Below are 18,448 nucleotides of genomic sequence, written 5' to 3'. Positions count from 1 at the left end.
TCGTGTACAAAAGGCTGTAATGGAAGCCTTCTGCCTGCCCAGGACACCGGGCATATGGGTGGAAACTCGGCAGTTTTATACAAATACCCCTCACTTTCTCAAACCTTCGCTCTGGTTACCACAGCAGACTTCTCTAAAATACAGCACTGTCATTTATTTAGAACTGTATGTAGCGGCTGGTCCAAAGGCACCTCAACATAGACTGCTGACCAAGAAATATCTTAAAAACAAACAAACAAAAGAACACAGAATACACTGAGAACCCTATTCAACACACACACACACCGGGTCACCCCCCTTTCCAAGTCTTTCAAACCTTGTTCTTTGGAGGACACACCATGTAAGCGTCGACAGCACGCCAAGAAACCCAGATACTGCTCCTTCTCTCTCATTGCATTCTAAAACTATGTACCAACAGTCATGCTTTTGTAACAGGGTCCAAAATGCAAATAACAAGGGTCAGCTTGGCAACACCTCAGACAAAGGAATGAGGAACCAACCTGGCGAAAAGCAGCATTTTCCCCCTAGGCAGCTCTTGCTAAACTCTCTCCAAGCTACCCCCCAAAGCACTGCGCTCCTTGAATGCCAAAGCAGGGCACAAGGAACAAACAAACCAACCAGAGTCAAGGGAAGAATACTTGCCATAACAAAATACTTCATTATCTGGATCTAAGATGCTGGTCTCTCTCTGAGATGACAGAAACCGAAGTTTTCTGTCTCAAAGGAGTGTCTTATGCCCTGGTCCTGCAGCAGCAGCACTCCGCGGGCAGAGCTCAAAGCCGTGATGGGGCCAGCAGAGGGATGCAGCTCCTTTTCTCCGTCCTACACCAGGCCAGCCGACACCCAGCTGAAGCCACCAACAGCCCCGAGGCAGTTACATTTTCCTTTGAAACCATCCTAGAAGTTTCCAAGTCTTAAAATTTTGCCTCTGGCCAAATTTCAAAGCCAAACGATCCAACACACCCCAGGCTCCCAGGCAGGCCCACGAGGTGACACCACTCTCCTGGTCTCCCCTGTCCCAGAATACGTTAATAAAGGTTTCACGTCAGCTTGACAAAGTGCTCCCTTCTTGCTTCAATAACCAAGAGAGATTTGGGCTTTTTTTTTTTTTTTTAAATAATTTCCTTTTAATTCCCTCCTCCTCGACATTCATCTTCTTGCAGATCAAATAAAATTATTCTTCATAAAACGTCCCAGGTCTAATCTCAGGAGGAAGAGGGAGGGGTGAGCACATCACGCGTGCTGCAGGCAGCGGCTTGCTGGATCGATGGGTTTGTACGAGTTCAGCAGCTCCCTTCTCCGGCTGGGGCAGGGAGGCAGAAGGAGCACGATTTGACCTCGTGGGACTGCAGGAGGCCGGGGCAAACGTAACGAGGGCAAAGATCGGACAAACCTCCTCCTCCAAACCACGCTCTGGGATCCTACAAGACCCCTACCTTGGATTGTGTCACTTGGACTCGTTCTTTCAACGACACAGCATAACGCTGTCCCACTGTTTGGAAATAAACACAAACCCCACATTTCAGTTTTGACTCCCTAGCTTAAAGCGTAAACACTCGTACCTCCCTGTGATACAGATGAAATAAGCTTATTGCTAGAAAATTACATTTTGTTCAGACTCCTCAAAACAAATCCATGTTTTGCGGCTAATGACACTCAAGTAACAAAACCAGTATTGTCAACAGAAACACTGCTTTGCTTAAATGCAAAAAGCAGTCTCCGGGGAGAAGAAATTATGGTGCAGGCTCTAAACAAATTGCTCTTTCCCTCACTCAGCTTCACAGATCCTTTGCAGGTATTAGATGATGAATAGGAAGCCACTTCAAAAGCCGGTTTCTCAGTTCCATTAATATTTCTTATTCCCTTCAGTGAAAGGCTCAACTTGCAAACTGACTTCATAACGCATTTTCAGAGCCTCCCAGCTGGCAAGGAGCAGCTCGGACCAGGACAGACAACAGCCCAAAAGCTGAAGGCACGCACGACCTCACAGCCCGGAGCAGCGCCGGTGCTCCTGCCCTGCCCTCTGCACGCAGCAGCCCCACGAAGGCAGCCCCAGCCCCTCCAAGCACTCGATTCGAGGCCCTTGTCCGGGTTACACAACACCTCACCGGGCGAGCAAGTCCTGAATGAAGATATCAAAGCAATTTTCACACTTGGAAATGACTTGTCACAGGGATGTGATCAGAAAAAAAAAATATATCCCTGCAGCCAAGCATCTATTCACCACATTCAGTAGCACGCATCTTTATGCATAAAACCCCACGAAGGATGAAAGATCCAAAACGCAGCAAAAGGAAGTCTCAAATGCCAACACGCCCCAGATTTCACAGCTTTCCAAACCCTTCCCGTTCAGCCTGGAGCCAGCTTTTCTGAAAGCACTGCAGGTTCAGAGAGCCTTCGGGATCGCCTCTGCCTCTCCCGAGCCCGGCGCTGCGGAGCCGGAGGCTCCCCGGCCCCACAGAGGGGCTGCGGCCCCCACCTCGCTCCCGGAGAGCATCAGCAGGAACAGACTGGGTGCCCTTGAAAGGACAGCAGATTAATCTATTCTTTTGGCAACCAGGACCCTCCCCTTAAATAAAGGGCTCATCCCTTCATTCGGGCTCATCCATCACCAGGCACCCAGCCCCGAGCGCTGGCACGACAGGCGTCCTCCTAAAAGTCACATTGCAAGCACCTGAGAGCCTTCTGCCAGGCGGATCTGCGCAGCAGAGGAGGTTTTTTCCCTTCAAAGATTAACTCAGCACAAAGCACAAAAGTTCTTGGCTTCCTTTCTTCAGGCTAATACCGTCATTAAAGTGAGAAAACTGAATAGGTTATGCTGCGTAGGTATCTACTAAAAACATACATTGTTCAAGCATTTGCTATTAATAAACCGGTTTAAAGCAAGTTGAGGCTTTGTCTTCACTGCTAAAAAAAGTGCATTTTACCATGGGATAATTAACGCATTAGCTACTCTGCTGTAAAACCAGAGCGAAGCTCAGAACTTTGATTTTACTGCTCGAAAAGGGAGAGCGCTCAATGCCAGCATCTACCTGGGGATCAGCACCGAAGCGCCTGGTCTGCTTGCCTGAGATTTTACAACCCAGCAGCTCAGAATGAAAACTCAGCTGCTCTCAAGTGCTACGTAGAAAACACACAAGGTTTCTTACGTTTCTAGAGTTTTGAAAATAAAAACCGAAAAAAGCTACCGTGAACAATAATTACAAGAATATGAAAGTTGGACTTCCGTTTTGCACCTTTTTCAATGTTTTTAAAGTCAAATCAGTCAATGTAACTGTTCTCATTTTGTAAAAAACAGCTTTTATTGAACAGCTTTGAAATTCTTCCTGGAAATCAAAAGAAGGTCCTGAAGTGAGACAAGCGCTAATTCCTAAGCCAGGCTGTTAAGCCAGGAACGCCCCTCCGCCTGCACACAGTCCTGCTGAGGCACTGAGCACAAGTATAAACAATCCAGACTGGAGATGAGGGCGAAAAATCAGATTTCATTCTTCTACCTTCCTAAATCAGCTTCTTAAGCCATGTTCCCCTTTCCATAATCATTATTCCTGTACTTGCCTATTGCTTATCATCTACTTTATTGCTTCATACTTCAGTAATAATTTACCCATTTTAGTTAAATATCTCCAGAAACAAGCCAAAGTGCGGTAACATCTCTGTTCCGAAGCCTGAACATATTTTAAGTAGATCAGAACCATAACTGCTGCTTATCCATTTTCCACAGACTTGCTTTTAATATACCTGCTCCTGTAAGTCACCAAGAACAATACTCTCCTGATTAATTACTGCTTTTTGTTATATCTAGAGGAACTTGAAGGAATTACCATGTAAAATTCATACCCAGGGAAAGAAAAAAACTCCAATGCAGTACAATTTAAAATAAAACAGCATCAGAACAGACGATATCAAATCATCAGCAAAAAAACACTTCAAGCTTGCTGTTAAACAGACCACACAGCCTGCAATATTTCATTTCCTCAGGGAAAGAGTATGTTTAACACTGAACAGACAGAAAAAGCATTAGCACAAGTCTGGGTAGGGCTCACACCAAGCCCTCCACAAAAGCGTTGTTGCAACCAAAGCCAGGCTGAAGCCTGTGCTGAAAACACACGCAGGCGGTACCGAAAGAGCCCGTAACAGCCTTTCCCTGGGACGAAACGCTCAGCGATGCTCCAACTTTGTGCCCAGGCCCTGCTGACTTTGAAAGGACTTCAGCCAGAAGCTTGACAGGGGACGCTGCTGGGAGAGCTCCCAAATATAGGCGAGATCGGGACCTTTCTGCACGGGCAGCTTCCAATTAACGCGGCGGCAGCCCCGCGGGTCGTGGCAGCAGCTGCCGCCGCAGCAGGGGTGACAGGAGCCGGGCCCAGCACCGGCTGCTGCTCCTCGCACAGCACGAAGCGCAGACAAGCACAGGAGCCTGGCCAGCATCTGAGCTGCTCGGCCCCTCACCTCCTGCCCTTCTGCACAGCGACCCGGGCACCAAAGAGGTGCGGAACCCAAGGAACCACCGACCTGCTCCGGGCTGACCTTAAAAGTGCCCTGCTCAACTCGAGCTGGCACCTCCACACTCTCTTAGTGGATGGGGTAGATGCTTGGTCTGTTCACGTGGGGAAGAGAGACATTCGGACCCAGTCTGTGATGGGGAAAGGCTGAAATGACCCCCAGGACACCCCATGGCCTCCTTTCATTTTATGCCCCCCAAAAGAGGGCACACGTCCTGGCTACAGCTCCACACTGCCACTTCCCTCGGGTGCCCAGATCTGATGCTGCAGGCTCGGCTGCCTGGCCACAGGTGCTGGCAGGCTGCTGCTGTTCCTGCTGCTCCTCCTGCTCCTGCTGGTGCTCCTCCTGCGGCAGTCCCAGAGGGCACCCCTTCAAAGGTCTCCCTTCAATGCACAGCTGTAACCCTGGCAGCATAAGGGAGTCAAGAAGAAGACAACATTGAAAGCAACTACAGGCAAGGAGGAAAGTTTGCCTGGCACAGCAACGTGCAAAATATCATAACACACAGACAGGGGAACTTAAAGAAAAAACTTGAATGGCACTGATCTGCACAAAGAACGTGAGGGGTAAGAGCAGTTTAAAAAGAGTCCAACTTTAGCCAAATGCTTCTGGCCAAAGAATAAAACTGAACATTCACCAGAATTTCTTTGGATCCAACAGAAGAACCCCATCTCCCCCATGTCAGCTGCCAGGTGCTCGGTATTTTTAAGCCATCCCAGCAGTTATTTATACATACAGCCAAAGACTTGGATGCTTCATTACGGACCTCTTTAGTTGGAAATCTCAGCCAGGAAAACAACATCCCACTGAAATTTTGCAGGGCTCTAACGGAATATTCCTCAAAATCAGTGCTTTTGCTCAGCAACGGGGGATACAGGAAAGAAGAAGAAACTGCATTTTAACTAATCCTGTAATAACAATGCTTTAAGTCAGCAACTGCAGAATAATGGAAAAATGGAGACATCGTGTCTGGGAGGCAGAAAGAGAATTCATGATTTGACAAAAGATCAGCACTGCCACGGGTATAACTCAGGCAGCAGGCAGCGACGCAGATGTGATGCCTGCTTGAATGACAGCACGGCACGCTGGCACAGTGAACACAGGCTTAGCCAAGGCCGGAGAAGGGCTATTGTGCTTAAGACAATAAACCAACACTTGCTATCTCACAAAACAACAAACCAGCCATGCAACTTCAAGAGTAAAGTGATGAAAGTAGAGATTAATCTGCCATAAAAACATAATTACCTCATTAAAAATCACTCTCGCAGTTTGCGAAGCAAAGAATAATATTTTTCTTCTGGGTTTTGTCCAAATCATCTAAAAATAGAAATGAAAGCCCCAGCATAATTTGCTGAAAATCCTGCCCATTTCATTTAACATAGAACAATACAAGCGAAGAGTCTGAAATAAAATTCCTTCCTGGTGAAGCAGTCCTTGCAAGACTACTGCTCTTGTAAAGCCCTAACTCAGGAGTTTATCATCTGAAGTACCAAAAACCATGCAAATGTAAACAGACTTTAAACATTTTAAAGTTTAAAGCCCATCCTATTGGGTAGTCAAGCTCCAGCAGGAGCTGGGGACTGAGAGCACTCCTGCATGGCGCTAGGACGGAGTGAGTTGTGCCAGGAGGTGACGTGTCCAAAGGACGTGCCCCACCTGAGCACCCAAGGAACGACATTCTGCACGTGCAGGTTTGTGAAAGCAGCCCCTCGCTGCACCTGGACGACGCTCTGCAATGCACGTGGGGAGATCAATGCTGCTGCAGAACAGGGGCTGCCAGCAACCCCCATCCCAGCACATCTCACTGGCACTTACCTGAGTACTCAGGTGCAGTGCCAGGAGCCTTTTATCGGCTCCTGCAGGCTTTGTATCTGGCTCTGAGCTTTGAACAGTCAGCCTGTGAGCTTTAGGCTTGAGGAGCTGGACTCCTCTCAGTTCCCACTGATTTACAGGATTACTCCCTACAGATACACTGTTTGTAGAATATCACCACTGCAGAGCACGGCGGTACCTGAACTCTTCGGTCCCTGCCCTATCTATTCCCACCCACTGAGCAAGCTGACCCCCCGGCTGCCCGGGTCTCGCAGCCCCCAGCAAGTCAGCACCACGGCGCGCACAGCAGAGGCTGGCAGCGAGCAAAGCAAGCAGCACTTCTGCTTGCAAAGAAGCTGCTGCTGCTTTTCTGTGCGGCACTCCAGTCCTTTTGCAGCTGCATGAAGATACATCCCGCCATCCACTGCAGGACGCCACTTCTCCTGTCTTGGCGTGACAAAAACACTGCAAGCTCTCACATGTCCGAGGATGTGATGACCGTCAGACTGCGCCCCTGATTCGGGCTGCTTATAGCTGCTAGGGTAAACATCCTCACATGCACCATCTCTGAGGAAGACAGCTGTGGGCAAGAGCAAGGTTCGTCTCTTCTCAGCCCCACTGGTGCGCTTGATGTGCTCTCAAGCATGGAGTCATGGGCATGAAGTAACTGGGTGTCTCCGAAAGCTGCCAGGTGGGATGCTCCTGAAGCATCATGCAGAACACGAGAGCTCTCATTCGCTGCCATGCAGCATCCTGATGTTCGCGGCTCACTAGAAGTGCAGTACTGCTACATCAGATCTCCAAGTTCACTCTGCATGTACAACCGCAAGCAATGCATGAAAATGTAGTAGTTGGAAAAGAATCAGGGATTTGCTCAGTTGACAGCAGCTGGGTGGAGAAGGAAAGAACAAACACCTTAAATTATAGGAGCAAGCGAAAGCCACAGCAAATCATGGGCCAAATACACGTCCCATTCCTGCAGGGCAGAGGGGGAACACCTGGCTTCACAAACCTGCCTGAATGCAAACCTCAGGCACGAGGCACCGTGCATTGCCACTGATTAGCACCATCTCCTCACCTAGTTTCACCAAGCCACACATTCAGCTGTTAATTTACCCACCTTTCACAACTGCAACGTGTCCACCTCCCTGGGAGCTTAAACAAAAATGGCAGCTTTCTCCTTGAGTAACTGCCTGGCACAGCCAGAGCCTTTGGTAGGAACACGGCCCAGCAAACTCTGGATGAAGATGCCATGCTATGTATTCTTTACCACAGAGAACAGAAAAACAGCTTACCCAAACCTCGCATGCTTCAAAGGTATCCGTTAGTCTGATATACGTATTTCATAATGATGTTAGTTTTTAAAAATCACAAAAAAGGGTTAAAGTCAGTGTCTCTGAATGTAACTTTCACCCCCACTGGAGGCACCTGCCCTCAGGGGTACATGGTTTAACGTTACCTGAAGCTCCAACATCAAACCATGGAGTGGTTTGGGTTGGAAGGGACCTTACAGACCATCTAGTTCCACCCCCCTGCCATGGGCAGGGACACCTTCTACCGCACCAGGTTGCCCAAAGCCCCATCCAGCCTGGCCTTCACCATTTCCAGGGATGGGGCATCCATATCAAATTAAAGCTTTCTAAAACTGAGACCTAGTCTTTATGAAATGCCTTCAGATCTTTGCATTTTCACAGAAAGCTGGACTCTTCAGAAGAGCCCTACAGGGAAATAAGGCTCCTCAAGACAGAGGAACAATTTCAACACACAAAGCCAGAATGAGCCAAATGCAGTGAAGCAGATGCACATTTTTACAGGTCTGCGAACAGCTGCAGTAGCGCTTGGGATCATCAGCTCTTCAGTTCCAGGGCTTCAGTTCCATCACCACTTACATTCTCTACATTACTCTGTTTTTATAACTAACAGTTAGAGATGATTTACAGTGCATCTAATGCCAGACCGTCCAGCAAAGATTTATAAGGATCCAAGTGCTCTTCTGGGATAATAAGAAAGGGAGACCCCCCCCCCAAAAAAAAACACTATTCAGTACAGCAACTGCACCTATCGCACTGTTCAACTAAGTTCACTCATCCCAAAGGCCTTAGCTGCATGAGAAATGAGAAATAAATCACCTTTGATTTACCAATTTTCTTTGACCTTTCACTAATTACCAGCTTTCTGTATTTAAGTATGTACAAGACAATAAATTCCCAAAATTATTTAAAAGACACAACAGCAATTCAGCAGCTTCAGAGGAGATTCTGAATCCACGTGGTATAATTTCTGCACTTCTTATATTGACAAATCTAACAGCACTTTTGTCCAAGGAGAAAGTGCAGCACTTGGCTCTTGAGCACACGACCTGCAAGTCAACAAGGCTCCAGATGGGTTTTTCAGCACCGGTGGAAACGAGGGATAGGGCACATGGCTCAGGAGGTCACAGACCACCTCCCTGATCACAGCCATCGCTTGTGATTGCTCTGCTACCACCTACTTGCCACAGGATCCTGCCCTAAAAGAGAGCTGTAGGAAGAGGCGAAGTGTCCCTCCTTTGTTTCAGCCCCGGCACCGTCACTGCGGGTTGAGCCGAGCGCTCCGGTGTCACCCCGAGGTGGAGGAAGAGCCTTCCCAGATGCTGCTTCACCAGGGGACGCGTGGCCCCAAACTGCCCTGGGAAAGGAACTCCGTCTGTCACTCCAGTACTTCTGCAAGCCTTCGTAACCTGAACACAGCTGCAGCACTCCATCCACCATAGCTTGTGAGAGGGTTTCTCACCCTCTCTAAAGCAATCCACCCCCTGTTTTTTTTCACCTGGCATGGGGTCCGTGGCTATGTTCCCTCTCATTCTGAGGAGCACCAGCACACCAGCTACCACGTTCCTACAAAATCCATTATTTTTTTTTTATTTCCATCAATTTTACACTCTGAGATGAGAAAATAGATCAGTCTTGCAGATGCTTTGTCAACTCATCTTCCCTGAAATGTCAAATGAACAGATTCAATGAACCAAATAAACGCTTCTCATCTGAATCATCATGCTAGAGCCATTGATACTCGGTCAGTGAGAAGAGAAATTCAACAGCTAATGCATTTAGCAGAATGGAATATTATACAGTGCTCTGCACAATCCCAGTCCGTGGCATTTGGCCCAGTAGCTTTAACTTTATAGGTTTAAATAAAAACATGCTTTCAAATAAACTGTAGATATAAATTTCTTTCGCCTAGTTGCCACAAGCAGAATTTTAGATTCGCTCTCTCCTTCTTAAGATTCCACAAAAACACACACGTGCTCTCTTCCTCTCAGGGTGCCCTTGGATGAAGACCACTGCTCTGTTCCACAACCAGGGAACGAAAGAGCAAAACGTCGTCCCCGAGCCCATGGGGCCCGCTGGGCAGCCGGGAGCTCTGGCTCCCAAAGCCGAGCCCTGCGGAACAGAGCAGCCGTTCCTTAGTGGTCGTTGAACCGGGTTCTCTAAAAATCCAGTGTCTCTTACGGTGTCTAGGAAGAGGCTCAAGGCAAGAGACAGACCGCATTTAATTGAAGGTAGGGATAGTAAATGCTTCCAATGAAAGCGTTAGCAGCACAAGTAGGTAAGCCAAATGGTGTGTGCTAGCCAAGAGGCAAACAGAAGGGTGAACTTGGAGGAGGAGAGCCCTCTGTTTCTTCCATTTACACTTCAGAGGTCAAAGCCCACCTCCTCCCTTCCCACTTCTCCCGGGGAGGTGCCTCCCGCGGGCAGGAGGTGGCTGCAGCCCCCCGGTGGCTCCAGCAGCAGCCCCGCAGCCCGGCTGCCCACAGCCCCCCATGGTGAGCAAGGAGGGGACTGGTGCGGAGAGGGGGCAAAGCGCTGGGGAAGGACTGGGACGGCTCCCCCGGTAGGCCAGAGACACCTTGCTTCTCAGCCAGACTCGCTATCCTGTCTTCTTAAGGCACAGCAACAACCAGCGCCTCAGAATATCGGATCGTTTTTGATTATGAAGTGTGTTTATGAACATTTTCCCCCTTTTCTTGCCTGCAAGCGAACCGAGAGATACTGGAACAGACAGCAGAAATAAGATTTCACTCCCTCTGATGCCAAGAATCTTGCTGAAGCCTCATTTGGATTGCTGCTTGCTCTAAGCTAAGCTGAAAGGAGATGATGTATTTCAGAAACTATAACTTAATATCGTACCTTTGTAACGCATCATATTGCATTTCAGAAGGCTTACACCAGAAGTCTCATTAGCAAAACTATTAAAACAAGCACACAGCTGGTAGAGAGCATTTTCTGTGCAGAAGAGTCAAATACTTCTAAATTTATAGTGGCAAAATTGATTACGGATTCTAACATCTGTTAGAAATTTTACATTTAAATTCTCCTCAAAAAGTCACTTAGCTCAGAAACAGACGAGGCTCGACAAACCAGTCCCTCCCCCCAGTAACCACATAAATAATCTCCATGCAAATCAAATGTGCTCTTCTCATAAAAGAAATCATTACTGTCATATATTACAGAATGATCACTACAACATGCTTAAGATGCAACTCAATGTATTTACACTATGTTTGTAATCACACAGAAGCCAAGGGTAACTTTGAAGAAAGAATCATATTGGAAAAGACCAAAGGAAACAGCAACAGATGCAAGACTGAAAACATTTAAATACGCAAGTTGGTGTCATCGCTGAGAAATGTAAAAGGAACTACCTGTAAGCGATGTGCCAACACAGAACTGGAAGATGGTAACACGAGACATTTCATATTTCATGCCTTTCTCTGGACAAACCACCTCTATCACCTTATGGCAATGGGGACAGAGCCACAGGCACCGAAGTCCTTTGAAAGCCAACATCCTGTCAAATATGTGACAACCTGGGACAAGCAGAGCTAAGAGTTTTCATTTTTTTGGTCCTTTTTGGTGGGAGGAAAGAAGAGACCTTTGTACACCTCACCCACAGAGCCATGACCCTGTTTCTCTATGAAATCTTAATTCCTCTGAAGAAGGAAAAAATGAAGGCAAGGTTTTACCCAAGATCTAAAGCAAGAGTTGTGTATGATGTATAAAGACACTGAACTCCAGAAAGCACCAATAAACCACTTCTTTTGCTTTTGTGACCCTCCTGGAAGGACAGGAAGGATAAGGTTCTGCTTCATCATCAGTTCCTGCAGTGCCGTAACATCTATTAACCTGAAGGGTTTTTTCCCCCGTTTGCTTTGTGCATGGCTCCAATCTGTTTCAGAGAACATTGGCACCTGTCCCCTGAAAGTTAAAGCAGTTCAGCAGTGCCTACTTGGTGCCTGGCAGCACAGCAAGTTCTGAGGTACAGTGCGCTGAGCCGACTGGACAGGATTTATCATGATTAAGTCAAGAAGACACAGACAGAAGAGGTGACACCACATCAAGGGTGGAAGAGCGCTCCCCAGAGCACCTGAGCACCAACAAGGAGCATTCCCCCAGTGCTCGAACCCACAAGTGTCCAAGCAGTAGCAGGCACCTGCTTCAAAGGTTATCTTGTGTTCCCAGACACACAGAAATTGAAAAATGCTCAGAGATGGTGCAACGCAACGCTGAACCACAAACAGGGCACATCCTGCTGCTATGCCCATCACCGATTTTTCTCCAGTTATTTTCAGTGCACTTGGGTAGAAATCTATGAGCAACTTTTGCAATACTGGGTCACTGCATCTCCACTTCATGTACCAGCAACAGGGCGTTTCGCATTTGTCTCAGTCAGCATCCCTAGTGCTTGGGAAAACACCCGGTGATTTATGATCGGCAAGAATAACAGTTTTCAAGTCTTGCTCAACCTACAGAATCTGTTGGAGTAACACTGAGGGGAACAGAGCACAAAGTCAGAAAAGCAAAATGGATCATAGGTCTGCTGGTGTGTCAGAGCTCACAACGTCAACTCCATGTTCTCACTGTCAGGCAATACGTTTGGTTAAAGGTATTTTTGGAAAAAAAAAAGCATCAGCTTGATAAGAAAATTATGAGGTACGGAAAATCTATTTTTTCCCTCCTGAGCTTCTGGACATTTGAAATTAATTTGCACCTCATTTCTCGTTTGGATACTGCATTATGAAAAAGCAATGGCTGGAAGAAATTCCTACCACTGGAATACACACACTTCTCATCCCTAGGAGAGAAGGATTCACGTTCTTAGTGCTTCTTCCAAATGCTTGGTCCATCAAGTCAGGTCGCCTCTTAGGTGTTCTGATGAACTAAAGGCTGTCAGAGGATGAGTCTATGAGACTTCCCAAACGTGATGTTCAGAAAGGACGTATTCTGAATTGCACACAGCACCTTTCTTCTTCCTCTCAATTTGATCAGGAGGATGGAAGACACGATGAGAAACAAATGGAGCCATCTGGGAGTCCACCTGCTGTTTAACAAATTCCTCTCAAGAAACACTTCTCAGCATAGAAAACTCAACACAAAGATCATCTAAATGAGAATTCCTCTAGAAAGGATAACACTTGAACCACGCAGTAGGGGACAAGGACGGGGTTTCTTCCTGTTTGTTGCAGAAAGAAATATCACAAAAGCTTTTTTTTTTTTTTTATTATTCCTGAACTTCCCTTGCAAATGCTGTAGCAACTGATCACTAACATGCTGCATGATGCTGTGAAAGCACACTGGGAACAACACATTATTAAATTCACTCCTGTCTTTAACTGCCCATCCCTGCAGCACCACGCACACAGCCACAGGACGGCCAGGCTCTCTACCTGCCAGCGGGCATCATGCAAGCAGGAGCAGCACTTGCCAAACACAGCAGCAAGCACAGCAAGGTACAACCATTTTGTTGTTTTGGTTTTCTTCTTCCTTCCAAACTCCCTTTGCCCATTTCTATTTATTTTTAAAAATGCGCCCAGATCAAGCCTATCAGTGATTCTTATTAGCAGTGACTCATATCAGCTGCAATGCCAGCTTGTCTCAGTCTCAGGAGAACTAAATTGAATAAACCTGGATGGTTTGTCAGGCTGTGTGAAAATATTGGACTTGTATTTTATTTCCAGATATATTAGCATCACTTTCCCAACACAATGCATCAGCACTTCACCATCCACTCTGAAATAGAAGCTGTATTTCTCAGGAATATCAGCAGGTGCATTAGCTTTCAGCACCCCTCATTCATCACAGTCCTAAAGAAAGGTGCTCAAAATCACATGTGAACGCCGAGCACTGCACTTGGAAGGAAAACAGTTGCTTCCACCTAGAAGCAGCTCAAGATATTTTTAGGTGCCACAGCCACATGTAACATTAAATGAAAAACTTATGAACAGCAACTTCCTTGAGACTCCTTGCTGCTGCCTGTGTTTGATGACGCAATGTGCAGCTGAGCAGGGGCTGGCAGAACAGTACATTACCCATTGGAGCAACTATTAATTGGCTCTTGTGTTATCAGCGTTTCAAGGACCCTTCAAAGTGCAGTTGTTTTTAGGAGAAAATGCACCTGCTAGCTGACTTTTTCTTCTTCTTCACCTTGACCAGGGTATTTTTAGCTGCACGGACAGACTTGCCAATACTTTCACATTCAGTTCTTTGCAAGGAAATTTCTGACAACACACAGCAATGAATGAACCCTATCTACCAGGGTCAAGAGAGACAGGAGAGCAAAAATCAGCTTCCCAAAAGACTTCTCCAGTATTTCAGTTCCCCTTATTTCCACAGCTTCTTCCACTCAGAGTATTTAATGATAAAGTTTGTACTCAATTTCAGTCAGCTCAGTATTCGGCCTGAGATTTTGCTCAACAAGATCAGCTGGCACTTAAAAACAGCTTGATAAAGCTACCCACATGCCTTTGCAGAAGAAAGTGTCACTCAATTACACTGAGTCTCCTGGATCTCCTAACGTAAGCATATTTGGCAGAAAATGGTCCAACATTGTCATCTCGGAAGGCAGTAAATTTGATTCAAATGAAACAGTCTCTTGCCTGTTCATCTCAGCAGGTAACGTGTAAACTTCTGCCAAAACAGTAAATAGCCGTACTTGTTTCCATCAGAGCGCAGTGTCAGTAAACAAGAGAGGAAAGGCATTCATGAAGCACTTTTCTTATTAATTCATGTGATGCTGAGACCAAGAGTGATTCATTAATCGCTATTAAAAACACTTAACACAGTGGACTGAATTTTGAGATGACAGCAGCAGACACGAGCCCATGTTTTCAGGTCACCATTCAGCTGTCTTGGACAGGCACAAAATACTGACAGCGCAAAGGGACACCCTTATAACTATGCTCAAATACACTATTTCGACTAAATCTTCCAGACATAAGCAGATGTGCTTAGAACTATGTAGAAGGAGGGCAAGTAGAGCTAGGAATCTCCAGCACACGAATTGCGACCTTTATGTACTTCAGTTTCAAGGGAGCCTTTGAGAATCAGTGCTGAGTACTGTGTGGATTTACAATTCTTCCTAGGCTTCCCTGAATTTCTAGTCTTTTCAGCAGCCATCAGTGTCCATGTTCCATTAATGAAATCCGTTATCTTATAAACTCATCTCTTATCTTCACATCTTATATTCATTATCTTAAGCTTACAAAGTTTACTGTCCTGTTTGACACATTCTCCTCTCCTAGTTATGGAATTTCTTATCACATAGAAAACTGATCAACCATGCTGGAGTTTTACATATTATACATCTTATGTGCAAAACATGCTGCAAACAGACCGCAGAGTGGATTCTGGATGTATCTTAAGCCTCCACTTTTGTCCCAAGTAGGTAACATGCAGAAGGAAGGAAAAAATATTCTCAACAAGGTACCTTTTCAGACAAGGCCTTTAAACTGTCTAGAAACCTCTGCCAGAAATCCTTGAAGAGGGGTCGATCAATTCTCTTCAGGCTCTCTTTGGTGCTGGCATCCACGCTGACATACAGCTGCGTTACTGGCTCGAGGTTCCTTGGTAATAAAAAGAAAGGGATTGTTATTTTCAGACATTTCTGTTAACTGGAGGTGGGAGTTCTTACCCAGGCATGTATAAAAATACAGCACCTCCCAACAAGCTGCTCTGCTGGTCCAGTAGCAAGAGGAGCTATGCTGTATTCCTAGGGAAACTCTTAGGTTCGGCATTTCACCACTGCCAAATGACCAGTCTTACCAGCAAGATGTTACAATTTTCTTTGAGCACATAATATACCCCAAAGGTAAGAGCACCACATACAAAGGACATTTTGCTTATCTTTTCCTCACTGAGCTGGAACATGCTTCACTCCAGTGTAGTTGTAAAACACTCAAAAACGTTTCCCAGTGCAGGCTGCCATGGGTTCATGCGAGGAACTGACTCCTCTTCACACCACAGCCCACATGGGTAAAAGCCATGAAGCTCAGCCCCTTCCCCTGACCCGCTACTCACCCTGGCCCACGGAAAAGTAAACCTGTTCAACAAAAATACAACCTTACTTCAGCCAATTTCTACTGCTGGACACGCTGAACTTACCTGATTTGCAGCTGGCATCGTTTGTCAAATAATGTTTTGAAGGAAAATCAAAGCTGTTAAAAAAACAAAGTGCCCCCCCCCCCCCCCCCCCCCCCAAGTGTTCTCCTTCCGCTTCCAGGGCTCTTATTTCATATAAAGAGCATCTGGTTACACAGTGCTGGTGAATGCAGCATCTCGGAGCCCAACACAAGTTAACTTCTAAATGATGAAACCTCCCCTGCCCTGCAAAGAGCCTAGGTCGAGAGGCTCTGCAAAGAGCCTAATCCATTCCCTAAATCCCAAGGGTATAAAAGAGAATGAGCAAGGATGAAGTCTATTAAGCAAAGGGATAATGAAGGACAAAAAGAAGGAGCAAACTAAAGCGAGCTCCCTTGCCACAGAGAGAACTGATAAAGGTAGCAGGTGTGACACACGTTCATTCCTCCGCTGTCCGCGGGGAGACAAAATGACAGCCTCCAGTGCACCGTGCGACTCCAGCTCTTAGCAGTTTTAGGACAACACTTTGCAAGTGTTGTTTTTTTTTTTTGTGCGTGTGCATGAAGGCTGTTAATGAGCAGACTATAGTCCCAGATTGATTTGGTCCTTCAGAAGACGAGAACAAATTAGAAGCTATTGTTCAGCTGCCAAATGACGCCACCTAAAAATACACCAAAGTCCCTCACCCTCCCCAGAGGTGACAGGATGACAAGAACTGTCCAGAACAAGACCTAGCAGAGCTGTTAGCAGCCAGAAAATCCAATTACTCGACATGAACACTCAACCTATCTAAACATACTTTCTCAGTATGTATTTAGACAAAAGAATGAAATAGCCCAGAGCAAATATAACATTTTCGGTTAAAAAAACTGTTTTGCAATTAAGCTTGTCTGAACTGCCAGCCCAAAGCCACAAGCTGCAGAAATGACCAAATGTTCTAGCCACGAGTGGACTGAAGTATTCAAATACAAAGAACATCGCCAAAATACTTTGTCTTTCCTTAAAGCTACATTTGCCTAATTAGGAGATCCCACTGACGATGGAGCAAGCAGTTTTTCCAAACACGAGCTGAGAAAATCATCTCTTCTAGGGATCTGAATCCTAAGGACAGGCAAGAGGCAGCAGACTCAGCACTGGAGAAAGCTAGGTAACTCCTTAATCTCTCTCTCTCTCTCTCTCTCCTTAAGAGATGCCAGCAAGGGATTTCTGCCCCAAATTGCTGCAAACCAGAGCTGCCCACAGAGCTCTGCCATGGCCGGGAACCAGCATGACCTCCTGCACGCTCTCGCCAAAGGGGGGACAAGGTAAAAGGGAAATCAGGGGTGCACCCATCACCAGGGAGAAACAGCACAAACCGATCTTCCCTGAACACAACCAGATTTCGTAATTAAGAGGAAATTTAGTTGCACATTACTAGGATAGGTTTTTGAAAGCTTCTCCTTAATTTTGGGTTATAGTTTGCAAACTACCACAACTGAAGACAGCTGAGATCCCATCCAGGAGACCAAACTGAAATGCATGGCATTTACTATGTGTAAGATGAACTCAGGCAGAAATCACAACTGAGTTGTGTAGCAATAAACTGACTTCAGACCACCAGCCGTGGGGTGGTTTTACAAGCAAGAAAAACGACACAACCTGCTTAATGATACAAAAACCCAGAAACAACAATATAATAAGAAAATGCTCATTTTTGTGAGCAATAATGAGCATCTGCTCATTATTATTGATGCTCATAAATGCAAACATAGATGCGAGGGTTCTTGTTCACAGGCAATAATCAGAAACAAGAAAAGAGGACAAGAGCCAGGTAGCTGTTCAAGGAGCTCACACGCAATAAAATCGCTTTCAGTTTATGAAAAAGTGTCTGGAGGCAGACAAATCTGCAGCCCAAACACAAAAGGAGGAGGAAGGCACAGGCAGCACCACGCTGGAGAACCACTGGGTCCCCCCAAAGCCAGAGAACACCCCAGGCGTACTCTGAGTTTGCATGCTGGATGCCACAGGTCATGCTGCCTATTTTAGGACCAACTTTTAGACTATAGCTCCCCTCTTCTGAGGATAGAAAAATGAACTTGGGAACTTGGTGCATACTTCAGTTCTTGTATTATGCGAGTCATTTGCTTTGATTAACCAAAGATCAGTTGCAACTTTTAACAACAGCAAGACTAGCATTTTATCACTTTTTTGTTTCTTTTTAACAACATTCAGCAGATCCTAAGAGATCAGCTTCAAAATATAGTATGCTCTCCTTTTAAAATGCTATTTTTAGGAAGGAGCAATTTCTGTCTATCAGACACATAATACATGACTTAAAGTAACTTGATTACACAATTATTCAATCATTTGGAATGCCTTTGTAGTGTATAATTACTCACTCAAAAATTGCATGCCCTTCCCCCCTCGCTGCCATATTCAGACCACGAAAAGGAAGTAAAAAGGAAGCTCTCTCAGAAAGCACTAATATGGAAAGGCATTGAACTGAAATAAGCTGAGCAACATACCAAAACCACCCCGCATACAGCTGCACTAACTTGCTCAACTAACTCCAGGGATGGACTTTGTCAGCATTGCTAGCTGATGGTGTTCAAATCAGTTCCCAGCCACCTTGCAGCTCACACTGCTGCGCAGAGCAAGGGCATTAACTATGTTTCCTTGCTATATTCCTTATTTTTGTTAAACGTGGCCTGGTTGCTAAAAAACGTCGGAATCAGCAATGCTTCAGATTTGTAAAAACT

At 46.0% G+C, this 18,448-nt stretch overlaps 1 protein-coding gene across 5 annotated transcripts in view; it reads right to left on the bottom strand.

Moving 5' to 3' along the window:
* The window catches only part of TYW1B (tRNA-yW synthesizing protein 1 homolog B), a 106,579-nt gene that overhangs the window by 34,257 nt on the left and 53,874 nt on the right, over nt 1-18,448 (bottom strand). For 4 of the 5 annotated variants that reach the window (XM_048068012.2, XM_048068013.2, XM_013189315.3 and 1 more), the window contains one exon: nt 15,061-15,196. In XM_048068012.2, the coding sequence (XP_047923969.2) occupies nt 15,061-15,196 (136 nt within the window). Of the gene's footprint in view, nt 1-6,595; nt 7,204-15,060; nt 15,197-18,448 lie in introns of those variants that run through there. The other variant, XM_066979393.1, reaches the window with a different exon arrangement.

The sequence above is a fragment of the Anser cygnoides genome, chromosome 18 (assembly GCF_040182565.1).
Source record: "Anser cygnoides isolate HZ-2024a breed goose chromosome 18, Taihu_goose_T2T_genome, whole genome shotgun sequence".
NCBI lineage: Eukaryota > Metazoa > Chordata > Aves > Anseriformes > Anatidae > Anser > Anser cygnoides.
Note: the sequence above shows the minus strand (reverse complement) of the source record. Positions and strands in the feature narration are given on the sequence as shown.